The sequence below is a fragment of the Panthera onca genome, chromosome A2 (assembly GCF_046562875.1).
Source record: "Panthera onca isolate mPanOnc1 chromosome A2, mPanOnc1 haplotype 2, whole genome shotgun sequence".
Taxonomy (NCBI): Eukaryota; Metazoa; Chordata; class Mammalia; order Carnivora; family Felidae; genus Panthera; species Panthera onca.
This window is the reverse complement of record NC_138340.1, coordinates 18,015,275-18,033,721: the sequence shown is the minus strand read 5'-3', so window position 1 is coordinate 18,033,721 and position 18,447 is coordinate 18,015,275. Positions and strand designations below refer to the sequence as shown.

At 44.9% G+C, this 18,447-nt stretch overlaps 1 protein-coding gene across 3 annotated transcripts in view; it reads left to right on the top strand.

Annotated features, from left to right (window-relative positions):
* The first annotated feature begins 6,567 nt into the window (after positions 1-6,567).
* The window catches only part of IP6K2 (inositol hexakisphosphate kinase 2), a 30,462-nt gene continuing 18,582 nt past the window's right edge, over positions 6,568-18,447 (top strand). The window contains exons 1-2 of one of the 3 annotated variants that reach the window (XM_078443096.2): positions 6,610-6,682; positions 9,362-9,597. In XM_078443096.2, the coding sequence (XP_078299222.1) occupies positions 9,584-9,597 (14 nt within the window). In that variant the 5' untranslated portion in view covers positions 6,610-6,682; positions 9,362-9,583. Of the gene's footprint in view, positions 6,683-9,361; positions 9,598-15,573; positions 15,699-18,447 lie in introns of those variants that run through there. The other 2 variants (XM_060631005.2, XM_060631006.2) reach the window with 2 other exon arrangements.

The window sequence follows — 18,447 nt, the reverse complement described above, 5'->3', positions numbered from 1 at the left end:
AGTGGTGTTATTCCAATTCCTTCTTTTTGATGATGACATAAAACCTGTCCCCAAGGGACACCTGGGTGACTCAGTCGGTTGAGCATCCATCTCTTGATTTTGGCTCAGGTCATGTTCCCAGGGTTATGGGATCGAGCCCTGTGTTGGGCTCCACGCTAACCATGGAGCCTGCTTAAGATCCTTTCTCTCTCTCCCTCTGCCCCTCTTCCCCTCTCCCCCTCTCGTGCCTTCCTCTCAAAAACAAAACAAAACAAAAACAAAAAAAAACAAAACAGGGGTTCCTGAGTGGCTCAGTTGGCATCTGACTTTGGCTCAGATCATGATCTCATGGTTTGAGCCCCAAGTCGGGCTCTGTGCTGACAGCTCACAGCCTAGAGCCTGCTTTGGATTCTGTGTCTCCCTCTCTCTCTGGCCCTCCCCCGCTCACTCTCTCTCTCTCTCTCTCTCTCTCAAAAATAAAAAAATTAAAAACATTAAAAAAATTAAAAACAAAACAAAAACAAAACTCTGTCCCCAGACTTTTTGGTACTTCTCCAGTGAAAGGTGGAGTTTAATTTCCCTCTCCTTGAACATGTATCCCAGACCTAGTGACTTTGCTTCTAATGAATAAAATGAGGCAGAAAAGACACTGCGACTTCTGAGTCTAGGTTAGAAAGGGGACACAGCTTCCACCTGGCTTCTTCTCTCTTGGGACAACCATCCTTGGAATCTAGCCACCAAGTTGTGAGGAGGCCCAGGGCACATGGAGGCCACGCGTAGGCATTTCAGGTCTCAGCTCAAGCCTCAGCTGACAGCTACACCTCAAGTGAGGAACTTTGGATGATTTCCACCCAGCTTTCAAGCTGCCCAAACTGATGCAGCAGCAGAGAACAGTTTCTGCTGAATCTTGCTCAAATGGCAGATTTGTGAGCAAAATAAATGTAACTGTTTTAAGCCACTAAAGCTGGGTAATTTGTTACATAGCATAGTAGCCAGAAGAGTGTGAAGGCACCAAAATGTTCCTAACGATGGCCTTGTGGATGGGCCATCACTTTGCAATTTTTTTCCCACTACACATGATGTAGCAATAAATATCCCTGACCATATAGCCCACATCTCAGTGCTTTTATTTCTATAAGTGAGAATCCAAAGTTTGCGACTATAGGGTTTAAAGGCGTTTGCATTTTTATTTTACTGGGGTCTGCAAAATTGCTTTCCAAAAAGGTTGTAACCAGTCTTTGTCAATAATGTTGGGACAAATCCTTTTCCTTACATCCTGGAAAGCAAGAGTTGGTGCAGTTCTTTTTAACTTTTGCTAGTTTACTAAATATAAAGTGACTTACCTTGTTTCTCTTCTTAAAAAAAAATTAATAGCCAGGGTGCCTGGGTGGCTCAGTCAGTTAAGCGTCTGAGTCTTGATTTTGACTCAGGTCATGATCTCACCGTTCATGAGATCAAGCCCCACATGGGGCTGTGTGCTGACAGTGCAGAGCCTGCTTGGGGGTCTTTCCCTCTTTTTCTGCCCCTCCCCAGCTCTCGTGTGTGTGTGTGTGCGCACGCGCGCATGCATGCGCTCTCCCTCTCTCTCTCAAAATAAATAAACATTTAAAAAAAATTAATAGCCTTGGGGTGCCTGGGTGGCACAGTCGATTCCTGATCTCCGCTCAGGTCATGATTTCGAGGTTCGTGAGTTTGAGCCTGTATTGGGCTCTGCACTGATGGTGCAGAGCCTGCTTGGGATTCCGTTTCTTCTTCTCTCTTTCTACCACTTGTGCTCTCTCTCTCTCCAAATAAATAAATGAACATTAAAAAAATGTTCAATTTAATAGCCTTTTCTTAAAGGAGTGGTTTCAGGTTCATAGCAAAATTGAGCAGAAAGTACAGAGCTCCCATATATCACCTCTTTGCCCCAACACACAGCCTTGCTCACCATCAGCATCCCACATCAGTGTGGTATGATTGTTAGAATCAATGAACCAATATTGACCTGTTATCAACCGAAGTCCAGAGTTTACGTAGAGTTCATTCTTTTTGTTGTACATTCTATGGGTTTTGACAAATGGATAATGACATGAGCCCACCATTATAGTATTATACAGAACAGTTTCACTGCCCTAAAAAATCCTCCGTGTTCCACCCATTTATTCATCTCTCCCTCTCCCTCAAATGCCTGGCAACCACTGATCTTTTTATTCTCTCCATAGTTTTGCCATTGTTACATTTTAACTTTGATTTGTATTCCTTGCCTTCTGATGAACTTGACTATTGTTTCATGTTGTGAGGTTCTTTTCGTCGCCTCCCAATACCCTTTTTCTCCTTTATCTTTGCTAATAAATCCAAATTGTGTCCCGGGGCACCTGGGTGGCTCAGTCAGTTAAGCATCCAACTTCAGCTCAGGTCATGATCTCACAGCTTGTGAGTTTGAGCCCCACTTCAGGCTCTGTGCTGACAGCTCAGAGCCTGGAGCCTGGTTCAGATTCTGTGTCTCCATCTCTCTCCGCCTCTCTCTCTCTCTCTCTTTCTCTCAAAAATAAACATGAAACAAAAATTAAAGGGGCACCTGGTTGGCTCAGTCGGTTAAGCATCTGACTTCAGCTCAGGTCATGATCTCATAGCTGTTGAGTTCGAGCCCTGGGTCAGGCTCTGTGCTAACAGCTCAGAGCCTGGAGCTTGCTTTGGATTCTGTGTCTCTCTCTCTGCCCCTCCCCCGCTCATGCTCTGCCTCTCTCTCTCTCTCAAAAATAAATAAACATTTTAAAAACTTTTTAAAAAAGGGTAAAAAAAAAAATCCAAATTTTGTCCAAAGTGGCAAGTGTCCAGTTTCAAGTGATGGATGAATCCTGACCCCATTCCCCGACCTCTAAGATTCTTAATACAATTTTCTGTAGGAAATTTCCCATCTAGTACAATTCCTATACTTTTCATAATAAATTATTCCTAAATATTTTATAGCTCTGTTATTGTTAATTGAATATTTTCCTCATTTTTATTGATTTCTAGGGGCTTATTTGTAGGAAATTTTTGACATATTTTTCTTGTATTTACTACCTTAACATTTTCTCTTATTAATTGTTGTAGTTTTCAAAGAAGTCCTTTTGATTTTCTAGATTTCCAATCATGACATTATGCAATCATGAATGTTTGCTCATTCCATAATTCCTTTATGCTTATTATTTTTTACTTTACGATTTTATCTTTCTATTCAATTGAACTATATAAAACTACCAACTACCTACTACTTTCCTCTTTTTTCTCTTTTAAGATGTAATTCATTCCATTTTTTCTCTTGGTAATTCGGAAACTTCACTACTTTTTCCATTACATTAATGGCTACCTTCTCCCTCCGGGCATGAGGACTGATCCTTCAGGATAATTTACCTGTTATGGGGGAGAGTTTAAGGCCAGTTGGCCCTTCCTCCTTGGTAGGTAACTCGTTCTATCTACCTGTGAGCTTGTACAATGTTCTCTTTCTCCTTGGAGTTTAAGAATTCACTATAGTCTTTCCTTTTCCATACTGCCTGGGAATGAGGCCAGTACCTCCCATCTGCAGACACAGCTTTTTCTTCAAGTCAGAAAAGTTTTTCTTCTATCATTTATTTGGTTTGTGCCTCTATTTCAGCCATCCCTTTTTCTCCTTCTAGAACTCTTGTTTGCACAATAGGACGCCTGGATTTGGCCTCCAGATCTCTTGTCTGTGGTCTGTTCCTTCATGCCTTTGAGCTTTCCATTGAACTTTGAGCTATTTCTTCCATTAGACCCAACCACTTTCTTCATATTCCTCCAACGTACCAAACTTGTTCTTTCCTTGGGGATCTTTGCACTTGTTATGCTTTCTTCCTGGAATGGCTTCTCTTTCCCTGCTCAGCCAGGCCTCTAGGTTCATCTTAGCTCAGATGTGCCCTTCTCAGATATACCTTTCCTGCTGCATTGGACATAAACACCATACTCTGGACATCAGCTTGGTTCCTTTTCTTCATTATTCACACTGCCCATAATGAAGCTGGGTTTTTATTTGTTTGGCTGTTGTTGTTGTTTTTACTGTTGGATCCATCCTTTACTTCCCCACACTCCTCACTGTGGGGCAAGGACTCTATAAATCCTTCAAATTCTTGCTGTGTCCCTTCTTCTCATGTACCTAGTGTCTAGCCCAGGTCACCCCTTGGTAAACACTTATGGAAGAAATATAAGAGTGAATTAATGCGGGGCTGCCCCAGGGAGACTCTACTCCATCCAGCCTCAACCCCACACATAGGAGCATTGGAATGGGAGAGTGGGTCATCAGAGGAAGGTGGGACAGTGCTTATCTGTGAGGGCTTGAATGACTGGTGCCTGTTGGGCTTTTTTTATTCTGTGACTATAGGCAGGGAACAGGAGCAAACGCTGGGTGGGGCTTCCTAGCAACCCTGCTGAGTGTGGGGACCTTTGGGCCTGACCCAGGCAGGGCTAGCCTTGATCTGGGGTACTCTCACCCTGCCCCAACCTCCCTCCTGCTGCCCCATTTTAATTTTTTTCCATAGCCCTTATCATTTAATACCACATGCCATTCTTATTCAGTCAGCCAACAGGTACTTCTGGAGCTTCCTTGGTATTTGAGGTGCTCAGGATATATCCATGACTAAAACAGAGAGATTCTTACTTCACAGGGCTCTTGTTCTAGTGGAGGAAACCACGCTTCCTATAAAGGATAATAAATGCTTTCATAAAAAAGGTAACTGCTATGGAAAAGAGTGGAGCAGCATAAGGGGATAAAGGTGATCTCACGTGCTGGTTGAAAGGTGCCTGTTGCAGTCTGAAATGAGGGACTTCGAGGGCATTTGGGTACAGTCCTGTGGAAATCTGCAGAAAGCATTCCAGGTATGGGAACACCTGGAGCCCAGCTCCTGAGCCAGGGGAGTGCATGGAGTGTGATATGTGAGAAATCGAGCTGCTGAGCAGAGGAGCTGGAGATGAACAGGGGAGACGCAGCCACAGAGGTAATGGGGGATCATAAGGCCCCTGACAGCTCTGACTTTTCCTTGGGCAGGTGCTACTGCAGGGCTCTGAACAGGGCGAGAGGGATTCTGATTTATGTATTTACAGGCTGGTGTGTGGAGAATGGACTGCAGGTGGCAAGAGCAGCAGCAGGAGACTGGAAGGTGGCCGTGACATTGCCCTAGAGAGAGAGATGGTGGTGGTCTGGGCTGGGTGGAAGCCATGGACCTGGCTAGAAGTGCTCTCATCCTGGGTAGATGATGCATGGAAGGAATAGGACTTCTTGAATGTAAATGGAAAGAAAGTAGTTAAGAGGTACTATGAGGCCTTTGGTCTGAGCAATAGAAAGGACTAAGCAGTCATCACTTTGAGCTGGGGGAAGTGAGGTAGAGTGTGTTTGGGGGATGAGCCAGAGCTAGGGTGGCACAAGTTGAATTTGAGACGCCAAGTGGAAGTCAGAGTGCAGATGCAGAGTCTACAGCTGGGCATTGAGTGTGGCCCTCAGGGTCTGGACTAGACATACACTTTTGGGAGTGATGGACATGGAGGTGGAATTTGAAGCCATGAACCTGGATAAGATTATGACAGAAATAATGTAGACAGAGAGAGGAGGCAAAGAGGAGGAACCAGTGAGGTGAGAGGAAACCACAAGGGCATGGAGCCCTGAAACTCACAGGTAAAGTGTTTCCAAGCGAAGAGAGATCAGCTGGTCACAGGAAGTCGTTCTTGCCCATTCCTATAAAGGCAGCCACCCGCCACCGCCCCCCCCCCTCCACCTTTGAACCATTTTGGTTCAATGCTATATTTCCAGCACAGAGTATAGGTATTCAGTACCTATCTGTTGAATAAATAAGCATATGCATGAATCCACACCTCTGCAACCCCCCCAGTGCACATACAGCATGGGGCTGCAACGTTGGCCTCATTTACAAAAAAGTGAGATCAGGTAGGAGGCTCTGACCACTCTCAGTAGCACCTCCCTCCCCCCTCGAATTTGCCAGCTACACTGACATGCACTCAGGTGGGAGCTCTTCTGGCCAACCCATATGACCCAGGACAAATGAGCCTCAGACAAGTCATGCAGTGTGGAGGGTGGTAGGGCTTATGTTGGCAATGGGTCATCTGCCAGTCCCCAGAGGACTCTACAGTCATTCCTCTGTCCACCCCTCTGCATCCAGTCATCCATCCACCTGTGCATATAACCTTCCTTTGCTCACCGTCTACAGTCACTCTATTGCCCATCTTTCCATCCAACCACATCCAGTCCTGTGTCCCGCCGTATGCCAGGGTGAAGAACTTCGCAGTTTGTTGCAGACTGCCTCAGTATTAGTCTTGGAAAGCCCACATCCCGGGAAACCCTTGGACTCTGGAAAAATGGGACACTTGGTTGAGCCATCCGTTCACCCAAGCATCCCTAGCACCCCACATGCCCCAAACCCATCTGTCCACCCTACCACCCACCTGACCTCCCCCTTGAAGGCAGGCAAGGCTCCGCCCCATCCCTGGCCCCGCTCCTCGCCCCGCCCCTCCCGGAAGCCGCTGCCTCGGATCCCGGCGCCCTAGCAACAGCGCTTTTCGCGCTGCCCAGTCCGCGAGCTGGGCTCCCGGTGTGAGCCAATAGCGAGGGGCTCCGGGAGCGAGGCGCGGTGGGCGGGGCTCGGCGCGGCCGCCGCCATCTTGATGGGAGAGAAACAATAGGACGGAAGCACCGCTGGACGGGCCGAGGCCGCAGGTAAGGCCCGCCTTGTCCGGCCTAAGGCTCTGCCGCCCTGGTAGATTTGGTGGAGGATGTCTCCGGGCCGTTCGGGGGCGAAGTCTCTGGTCATTAGGAGTGTCTCCGAGTTATTTGGGGAGGGGCTCTCCCGCGATCTTGGGGGCGGGGGGGGATCTCTCAGGGTCTTTGTGGGGCCGGATATCCCCCGGTCATTTGAGAGAGGCATTGTTTCTTCAGGTTACTGGGGGGAGACTGTCTCCCCTGATTTTGAGGGACAGAGTCTTCTCTGGTCATTGAGGGGTCTCCCAGGTATTTTGGCGGTGCAGGATCTACCCCGGTCGTTGAGGAGGTTTTCTCGGACCTTTGTGGGGGAACGATCTCCTGGGTCATTGCTTCCCAGGACAGCGGCGTCCGTGGTGTCCCGGGTTATTGGGGGTGGGGGGATTCTCCTTGAGTCTGCGGGTGGAGGAGTCAGCCCACCGCCTCAGGTGCCGTTTACCTGGGGCCGGCAGATGTGCAGCCATTTTGAGTGTTGAGTGCCAGTGGGGCCTGTCAGCTGGTGTACGGTGAGGAAATCTGCCCACCTTGTTATCCAAAAAAGTCCCAGAATGGATCAGAGGACGCCTTCTTTAATAGTGATAAGCGTCGCCGTGGGTGGAGCTTTCATTTCTTTCACATTGGCTTAAAGACTGCTTTTGTCTCTTGCATTCTAAGGGTTTGTATCATTTTCCTCAGTTTCCTATATTAAGAAAGCTGCACTAGCAGACAAATGAGGGCAAACGTTGCGAAAACAAAATGTGGAAAACAGAAAACCCCGTGCTCTTACCTACCAGGGAAACAGAACTAGTTACTGCTTGGAATGAAACATTTTGGTAGTTGTACATAACCCAAGAATAAAATAATAGTTTGAAGAATGAAAGAATAGTTTGAAGAAAAAGTACTGAAACTTTTCAAAAGTGGCTAACAGAAATGTTCCAGTTCACCAGCTTTATGATTTTTTTTTTTTTTATGAAGCACCATGATTACAGTGATTTTGATGAATTCTAGTATTTAAAGTATTTGCATTTTTAGTAGGGTTACATTTAAGTGACCTCAGATGCTTATTTACATAGGTTGCTGCTGTGGAGCTCGTATAATTGCATCCTGTAGCCCGGTGTTAAGTATGTGAAGAGAAGTTTCAGGGTGGTGGTGTTACTGTTTTAACTTTAGCCACTATCAGAATTAGAAACCGACCAAAATGAATACTTTATCATATTTGACCTAAAAGGCCAGTTGATGGCTTAGTGACTTTTTCTTTGGAGAAAAAGTCAGTTGAACTGTTAACTGTTGCTCCAATTGGTTTATTTGCCTTGTGACTTTAGAATTCACAGGAATTGTTAGAAAGAAATCAAATGCATGAGAGCCAGCACTAGAGTTGAGATAATTGTAAAAACCAGTTCAGCAGATGTAATAGAACTTCTGTGCGTCACCATTTCGTAAGTGACAGACCGATACAACTGTATACTATCCTGGGGTCTGTTGGGCAGCGGAATGTGGGAGGAAGGAGCAACCGCTGACTGGTGAACCTTAGCCAGTCTCCCTTGCAGAGGGGTGCCAGAGCCTTCTGTAGGCACCAGAGATGTCACTGGTATCTAGGCAACAGGGATGAGCCTGAGCCTCCCTGAGGCCAGCTTACTGAGGTGAAAATTTTCCATTGTTGGGATCATAAAGAAGATGCTCTGGGGAAGAATTTTCCCTTTCGGTGAAGTTATTGTACCTAGTGAGATGATCACCCTAACAAATTGAGCACATTGTTTTACAGTGGATGGTAAGCAGATGATTTCTCTTGTGTGATTACGTTTTTGTTTTTTAAATAAATTATATTTTTTGCCTACTTGAATACCAAGTAATAAAAGTAGCAAGTAGTATTAGTATTTTGCAGTATACTCTGGGAGCAAGAAAAGGTCCTGTTTCCACAAAATTGAATTTATAGTCCACCTCAGAGTTTGAAGGAAGAGACAGTCTCCTAAGCTTATGAACAGTTGGTTTGGTCTGTCATCCATCACTGGCTTCTGTAGTTACCAACTCCTAGTCCATCTTGTTCCATGTCACTCTGCCTGTCACTCCCCACCTTAAAAAAAAGCTGACTTTTTTTAGGCGGCATACCCCTAGAACATATTTTATCCATAAGTATTTCATTGTGTATCACTAAGAGTCAAAGAGCTACCCATGCTATCTACAATGCCATTTTTTCTGCCTAAAAACCAATGACAGTACATTCTTTTTTTCACCCAGATATCTGGTTGTGGTCAAATGTCCCTGATTTTCCCGTAATTTTTTTTTACAGTTGATTTATTCATATCAGGGCCCAAATAAGATATGCGCATTGCATTTGATTGAAGTGTCTCTTTTGTTTCTTAATTTTATATATGCTCCTTCTGTTTTCCTTATAGTTATTTTGTTATTGTTGTTTTTAATTTTTTTAACATTTATTTATTTTTAAGACAGCAAGCAGGGGAAGGGGCAGAGAGAGATGGAGACACAGAATCAGAAGCAGGCTCCAGGCTCCGAGCTGTCAACACAGCGCCCGACTTGGGGCTCAAACTCAGAAACCATGAGATCATGACCTGAGCTGAAGTGGGATGCTCAACTGATTGAGCCACCTAGGTGCCCCTCCTTGTAATTGTTTGGTTGAAGCAATTGTCATTTATCTTTTAGGATTTCCCATACACTGGCTTTTGCTGATCACACCCTGTGCTTGAGGCGTTTTCACTATGGTGGCTTGGTTTGAAGGGATTCTTCGTGTAGATCTTTTCAGCGAAGAAGTTGGGAAGGCTTTGCCAAAGCTCATTCAGAACTGAGCCGCAGACTGTGAACTCTGAGGGGTGTCAGGGACCTAAAGGGCCACACAGTGCAAGACCCTCCTCCTCTCTCTCTGTCATGTGGTCCAAAGGGTATGTATGAGACCTAGATTTCCCATGTGAAACTGGGAGGAATTTCTTAACCCATGGCTTCCAGGGAGGGGGTAGATGTTCTGCTTCTTTGTTTCTTTACAGACCTTCTCTCACACTGCTCAGGCAGTTCTCACCTATAGGGGCCCTGACCCAGTGCTCTTCTTTCTTTGCACATTACTTTTAGAGTGCCTTCTGTCTTCCCTTTGTAGGCTATTCCCAAATCTGTTTTCGAATTAGGTTCACTCAAGCTGCAAATCCATTGTTCCCAACTATCTGCTGAACATTTCTTCTTGGGTGTTTGACCATCCCCTTATATTTAAGTGTCTGCAGCTCAACTCCGTGAATTCATGAACAAAAACATCCTTGTTCTGATGTGGGAAGGGTCAATATTTGACTCATTCCTCTAATTTGATTCCCTGTATCAGGAGTTCTGAAGATAGAGTCCACAGTTGCTCACATCCCAGACTGTATGTAGAGTTCAGTGAGGGTGTGCATTTTTCAGGAGAGAGGCCCACCCATCTCAGATTCTTGAGGGGGTCAGTGACCCCCTAAAGGGTTAAGAACAGTGTGGTACACCTAGTCATCTACCAAATCCTGTTTCTCTACTTTCACCACCCCCTTCCTTCTTTAATTCCCCTGTGTGGGCTGGCCACCAGCCTCCCTCGGTACATTGGAGAAGGCAGGAGAATCTGTGCCCTGCTGAGTGCCACTGAATGTGGGGAAATCATTCCAGGTGGGACAGGTGTCTGGAGAAGGCAGCTCTGGTGTTTTGGGAGCTCCAGAACCTGGGGGTTCTCAGGACTCTTTCCTACTCCCTGCCCCTGGGATGACGGAGGAGAGACCCTTGAGGGAAGGAAGCCTAGGCTGGGAGAGGCTGGAAAGATCAGCTTGGTCTTGATCCTTAAGTCCTCCTAGAGGTTGAAGCTCTACTAGGGGTACTCCTGCTATCATCTCCTCTAGCAGACTCTCAGGCTCAGGACTGTGAAGGCGGTGTTGCCTCCTTCTCTTTCACCTTTGGTTTTGACATCTTCAGGTAACCAGATACTAAGTTCATGAGCCCACAAAGTTACCTGAAACATGTCTATGGTGTAAAAGGTAACAGAGTAGCTTGAGAGCTTTCTAAGCACACATAGTTTTTCTTTAAAGGCTTATTTTTCTCCTCTCAAACCTCCTTTTTCACACGTGCTTCTTTTTTTATGTTTACTTATTTATTATGAGAGAAAGAGCATGAGTGGAGGAGGGGCAGAGAGGGAGAGAGAGAATACCAAGCAGGCTCTGCACTGCCCATGCAGAGCCTGACATGGGGTTCAGTCCTACAAACTGGGAGATCATGACCTGAGCCAGAATCAAGAGTCGGACACTTAACTGACTGAGACACCCAGGTGCCCTTTCACATGTGCTTCTAATGTGTATAAGAATTCTATTTTGTTTACTCCTTAAGTAAGAATGCAGACAGTAGACCCCAATAGATGCTGGTTCCTCTGCCACCGTCCCTCTACCTATGTCACTGCAGTAGTGACCTGTGAAACCAGGTTTTCCCTTTTCTCTCTGCCAGCTTAATTTCCCACAATCCTTGGTGGCTCACGGACATTACAGGGCAGAGTGAAACTGGGTGCAACTTCTGTGCTTTGTCCCAGCAATTCTACTTCTAGGAATTTTCCTACAGAAATACTTCCACAAGAGTGCAAAGACAGCTACAAGGACACTCATTGAATTATTATTGTAATAAATAAATTAGTGTCAGTAGGGAAGTTAAAAAATGCATTATGATTATGTGTAAATATTATGCTGTCTTTGAAAGGAATTCTGTATGGACAGATACATGGCTAAGGCATATAGTTTAATGGGGAAGAATAGCAAAACAACAAATGTAGAATGATCCTACTTGTGTGAGAAACTGGAGTAGTCAGAATCATAGAGGCAGTTGAATGGTGGTTGCCAGGGGCTTGAGGGAAGGGAGACTGGACAGTTAATTGTTTAATGGGTACAGAGTTTTAGTTTGGGAAGATAAAAAGTTTTGGAGATGGGTGGTGGTGATGGTTGTATAAAATGTGAGTGTACTTGGTGCCACTGAACTGCACCCCCCAAGCAGTTTAAAAGGGTGAATTTTAGGGGTGCCTGGGTGGCTCAGTCGGTTAAGTGTCTGACTTAGGCTCAGATCCTGATCTCACAGTTGTGAGTTCAAGCCCTACGTTGAGCTCTGTGCTGACAGCCTGGAACCTGCTTCAGATTCTGTGTCTCCTTCTCTCTCCCCTGCTTGGATTCTGTCTCTCTCTCTCAAAAATAATAAACATTAAAAAAAAAATTTTTTTTTAAGGTGAATGTTCCATTGTTTCACACATTTCATCACATTTTTACAAAGGTGAGAGAAACAGCCAATTTTACTGGGGGAGATGGGGGGAAGCAAAGTAATACAGCCTGATCCTGTTTATGTAAAGAATAGAAAAATGCATGGAAGAAAATCTGCAGGATGAAGAGACTAATAATGGTGGTCATTTCATCATACTTACAACCAGTTAAAAATCTTTATTTATTTATTTAAAAAAAAATTTTTTTTAAACGTTTATTTATTTTTGAGACAGAGAGAGACAGAGCATGAACGGGGGAGGGGCAGAGAGAGAGGGAGACACAGAATCGGAAGCAGGCTCCAGGCTCTGAGCCATCAGCCCAGAGCCTGATGCGGGGCTTGAACCCACGGACCGCGAGATCGTGACCTGAGCTGAAGTCGGACGCTCAACCGACTGAGCCACCCAGGCACCCCAAAAATCTTTATTTTTTAAAAGGCTAAACAGGATATCCTTTGGCACTCCATTCCTCTGCCTGGCGTTGAAGCCTCCTCTCTTTGCACTCCTTCCATGAGCACAGGCTTAGTATGCCCTTATCGCCTCGTACTGTCAAGTCCCTCCTGTGACCTCCATTTCCCAGTGGACTCTGGAGGAACAGGGCAGTGGGTAGAGAACAGCCCACGTTTGGGGAGTGCACTGCATGCGAGCCAGGCAGGAGGCTAGTTGTTTTACTCTTGTTCCCACCTCAGAGCACCTCTGTAAAACTGTACCATGCCTGGTGTACAGATAAAGACAGGCACCAAGAAGAGGTGACGCACCGTTTTTACCCCAGTGTAAAGCAGGCCTTACTTTGCCAGGAGAATTTTTTGAGGGGCGCCTGGGTGGCTCAGTCAGTTAAGCATCCGACTCTTGGTTTTGGCTCAGGTCGTGATCTCATGGTTAGTGAGTCTGATCCCCGAATTGGGCTCTGTGTTGACAGTGCGGAGCCTGCTTGGGATTCATTCTGTCTGTCTGTCTCTCTCTCTCAAAACAAACAAACTTGAGAAAATAAAAATAAAAGAACTTTTTGATACAGCCCAATAAAAATAAAAGAATTTTTTGTATAAACTTAGAGTACTTGGAAAGTTGGCCTCCCTACAATATTTATTGTTTTTAATTACACATACACATTTAGTTATTATCTAAACAAAATGTATTCCTTTAGAAGTTATACTTTTTACCCACATATTTCATGAATTTTGTTCCAGCTTGTCTGTTCGCATCTTTGCCATTCTCAGAGCCACATTTGGAGGTGCTCTCCTCCTTTTTCAAAAAAATTTTTAATGTTTATTTTTGAGAGAGGCAGACAGTGTAAGCAGGGGAGGGGCAGAGAGAGAGAGACAGAGAGAGAACAGAGAGAGAGAGAGACATAGAATCCGAAGCAGGCTCTAGGCTCTGAACTGTCAGCACAGAGCCCAACGCAGGGCTCAGACTCCTAAACCAAACCGTGAGATCATGACCTGAGCTAAAGTTGGATGCTTAACCGACTGAACCACCCAAGCGCCCTAGAGGTGCTCTCCTCTTGAACATTTCCTTCTCACTTCTTAGTGGTAGAGATGTGACATTGTTACTGGAACCGCTACCCTGAACTGGTTGTGATCTCTTGGGTGTGATCCTGCTACTGTGTTGATATATGTATATTTTTCTAAGTAACAGTATTACATACCATATAATGCATCCCAAAAGGAATCCTGTATCCTTCATCCTCAGTGTAGCTCCCCTCCCTACTGGCTCGCTCGCTCTCTCTCTCTCTCTCTCTCTCTTTTTCTTTTTAATGCTTATTTATTTATTTATTTATTTATTTAATTCTTACTTATTTTTGAGAGATCATGAACAGGGGAGGGGCAGAAAGAGAGGGAGACAAGAGGATTTGAAGCAGGTTGTATGCTGAGAGCAGAGAGCCCGATGTAGGGCTCAAGCTCACAAACTGTGAGATCATGACCTGAGCCAAAGTCAGACTCCACCCAGGTGCCCCCTCACTGGCTCTTCAGTCTTCCTGAAAGTCTTCTCACCTTGGCCTGTTTTAAAGGGCACCACTGCACTGGGTTAAGCTCTGGGGATGGAGGGAGGAAGCAAGCTCTTCCTGGTGTTGGTTGTGATGATATACCCCACAGGTACTTGCCTTGGGATCAGGGAGGCTGTAGCACATTACCATTTTGCCATTTTACATGGGAGGTTGGAGGGGAGATGAGGACATCTTTTTCCCCAGAAAGTTTGTTGGACCTGACCGTAGTCCACATCTGGCTCAAGTGCACCTTGGGTTCATTTTTCTGTTTACAGACATTTTCTCCAATCTTTTTCAAGGTTGTGTATTTGTTTTTAATGTAAATTTGCATAAGTAGGGTTCTCTTCTAAGTGAAATTACGCTAATTCAATTTTACAAGTAAGGATTAAGCTATGGTGACACATGAGCATTATCATTATATGCTGGCTAAAAGTTAATATTCTAGTAACAAAAAGTTTTTGTACTTAATGCCTCTGAGATGCCACTTAGTTAAGATTGAAATGGTTGGGAGGATGAAAGCTCCTAAATGTGGTCTCCAGGTCAGAACAGACAGCAAAACAAGCATGTGGTTAAACAGAAGTCATGCCTTGGTTTGATTTTAAATGTTCATGAAATGTAGCTGTTGGTGAAGATACATAGCACCTACAGCATCCTGCCCACACAAAAATAGAAGTAACAGCTCCAGCAGGTGCTCATGGGACCCTCACTATGCTAAGTCTTTCACCTGTGTTCTTTTTGTTCCTGGGGTAATCTCATCCCACTCTGAACTGAAGGATTTGAGGCTTTGGGTTGTTTTTGAAACCCTTGTGACTTGGAGATGGAGCTCTAGTACCTGCTGTCATAAACTCCTTAGGACAGCCGGAATCAGTCTGGGCCTCTTGGGCTGCTTCTGCTTGCTTTCGGTTGTAGAGAATTCACAAAACTTTCTTTGCACTGCTGGGTTTGTTTGCTTGTTTTAACTCATTCTTGTGAATGTATTTAACTGAAAGTCATAATTGATCAAAATGGGAGGTTATTTAGTTTTGTTCTGTGTATCCATACATTTATCTTACTTCAGACACTAATACATGTTTTAGAAATTGAGTGTCCAATCCCAGGCCAAGGAAGATTAAAACTTTTCTTTTAAGGAAATAAGATGTGTTAGAGACAAAGAAGCAGAACACCTGGCTAGTGTTGCTATTTCTGCTCCAGACTTTTCTATCCCTAGCTGCACACTCAGAAATGAGGGGCCCCATGGGTTGTGTGAGCTCTGCCTTACTCTTTTGGGGAATGTAAAAATCTTGCATCCCCCTTCAAAGCTTGTTTTATAAGAATAGTAGATTATTTTTGTTTAACAAGTATAAAACTCATGCTAGATATGAATTTTTACTGTAACCCTCCTCCCTACCTTTTTTATCTGGGATTGAGATCCCAGGTCTATACAACTTTGGTATCTTTGCTAAGGCTGCAGCAACTTTTGTCTTGGGATTAACCTAGCTCCATGCCTGCCTTCTTTCACTCTGATGCCTATTTGTTTAAAATGTGCTTGAAACTTGGTGTCTGTGGACTGCACCTTTAGCTCATTCCTCCCCTTTTCATGAGCAACAAGTGATGCTGTATCTCTGGAGTTCTCAGTTTAGCTTCTTTTACAGGGTGCTCTGTGGAGGTGTGTGAACCCAGCACCTGTTGGTTCTCATGCTAAACAGAATCATACTGTTTCCTTGAGAGACTGTCTATAGAGTTACCCAACAAAGGAAGAGGAAGGGTGGATATAGAATACATGACCAAAGAATGTATGTATATTTTTTAAAGTTTGTTTGTTTATGTATGTATGTATGTATGTATGTATGTATGTATGTATGTTTATTTTTTGAGAGAGAGACACGCAGTGTGAGCAGGGGAGGGGCAGAGAGAGAGGGAGACAGAATCCGAAGCAGGTGAGCTTGTGAGATCATGACCTGAGCCGAAGTCAGGTGCTTAACTGACTGAGCCACCCAGGCACCCCTAAAGTTTATTTATTTTGAGAGAAAGTGAGAGAGAGAGCACCAGCATGGGAGGGGCAGAGAGAGAGGGAGAAAGAGAATCCCATGCAGGTTCTGCACTGTCGGTGCAGAGCCCGATGTGGGGCTTGATCTCATGAACCACTGTGAGATCATGACCTGAGCCGAAATCAAGAGTTGGCCGCTTAACCTACTGAGCCACCCAGGTATCCCAAAGAATGTATATTTGTATGAGCTTGAACAACCTGACAGGAAAAACATACAGTGCTCTTAAACCACTTAATTGCACACTGCTGAGATTATGGTCTCCTAAATGAGTTCTTAATGAACATTTTCAAGTTTTCTGCTGTTATAAGTAGAGGTTTTACATGTAAGGCGGTGAAAGATGTTCTTCCATGAACAGTATCTCTTCTTTGAGGTGAGTGCTTCTGGAAGAGAGATAGTGGAGTTGGTTGCCAACTCCCTGCTGAGGGTCTGGGTTTCTCTTCGTCTGTGTTCTTATTGGAGAGTATGGGAACACAAGTGCCTTTTCCCCAGGTCCTTTGAGCTGCCCCTGCCCCTGCCCCTTGTAGTATCTATGCTTGGCTTTATGGGACAAACACAGCAACACCTTCACAGGGTTGCATGCTTGAGGACCTTAGGGTTGATTGGGATGCTGCACCTACCTTGAGAGCCCAGGGGAAGACCGTAAGCACCAGATGCAGAATCCTGGGGCATTTGGAAGTGTGGACCTTGCAGAGGTGCCAGGTGGGAGCTGACAGACTCTAGTCCCTGAAACACTGATGGATGTGGCCAGCAGGTCTAGGGCAGGTGAAGGCTAGGAAAGGAGGAAACAGGCTGCCCTCTTCCAGGAATGATTCATTTCACTCTCAGAAGAGTGTGTGTGTGTGTGGTTTTTTGTTTTTATAGAGAGAGCATGTGTGTACAGGGGGGACAGAGGGAGAGAGAGAGAGAATCTCTCCATGCCCCGCCCAGCACACAGAGTTGATGCAGGGCTTGATCCCACAACTGTGAGATGAGCTGAAATCAAGAGTCGGATGTTTGACTGAGCCAGCCAGGCACCCCAAAAAAGTGTTTTTATTTTGAAAATACTGGAGGTTCTTTGTATAGAACCAAAGAAAGGGAGCACAGTGGTAAGATGTCAAAAGTGAAAGTGCCCCACTGGCCTTCCCTCCCAGTCCTCAAATGTGCTCTTGAGTGACTGAAGTCACTGCCCTTCTCACAAGCTGGCTGATTCCAAAGGAGTCCGTGTATGATTTGCTTCAGAACTGTGGATGTGGTTGAACTTGATTTCCTCAAAGTTTCTTAATATTTTGCTATGCTTTATTTTGGAAAGAAATCTCAGGACTTACGGAGGATGACTGGCAAATGGCTCTATGTTAGGACAAAGTGCTGTGACCTGTGCCAGTGTCAGGAATTTTTTCATACCCGTATCTCATTCTTTTTCTGGCTGGTCGTGGAGGAACACTGAGTATACTGAGTGGTTTGTGATAAAAGCTGCCAGATTGGTGCTTTGAGCCTGGGACACTTTGCAAACCCTTGAGGAAAGTATTAACTAAGTGAGGTTTTGCAAGGACCTGGAGCAAATTGTGCCCCCTGGACATATAGGACCTGGTGCAGTGCAGGATACACTTTGGTCCCTCCATCAGCAGGTACAGCACTCAGGGTGTCGGCCTAGGCATGTCAGGGATGCCTGGGTTCTGTGGCTGCCCATGAGGACTGAATCATTTTTGGCTCCCTGTGTTTTAGAGAATGAGCTCGTGTGTCATCTGGTTAGGGAACCAGCTGAGGGATGAGTAGGGGTAAACATCAACAACATGCAGAGAACATATAATCTTGCCTGAAGCCAATGGACCATTATTTGTCAGCACAAGAGAGAACTGTGACTCAAGGTAGGAAAGTCCCTCATGGATTGAGCCCTCACAGCAATTTCGGCTGCAGTCTGAGACAGCCATTTCTGTGTGTTTCTGTTGTGTGTATTTTTTAGGGGGTGGTGGGAGTCATAGACTGCACCAAGGAGGAGGAGACTAGAAATGAGAATTGCCCTTGAAAGAGGAGTAATGGGCTTCTTTCTAAGGAGGACTGAGAATTCTTGGTGTATGTATGAAATACATTTAGTTATTTATAAGAAAATGTGATTCTCAGATAAAGAAGACATGTGACACCTTAGAATCAATAATTTCAATTTCCTTGAAGGAGCCGTGCTATGCTTTTAGCTAAAAAAAGCTTTTTAAGTTGCTAAAACTTTGTAATTCTAGCAGTATAACTCTGATGAACATATTTCTAGGTAGGCTGAAAGTTCCTTCTCATCCCCTTCCATTTTGGGACCTTCTAGTCTTTCATTCCAGAAATCTAATTTAACAAGGCAGAGAGATGGGGTAATGTGTCATGCTGGTGGTTCTAGAGAGGAGAAGCATCTGAGAGGCTGCTGCTTCCCTTACAGAAAAGCTTGTCTGGATTTTTGGAACAGAATCTGGTGTTTTATTTGTTCCTCAGCATTGGGGGAAGGATCTGTGTTATTATGGCTTTAATGAAACAGTTC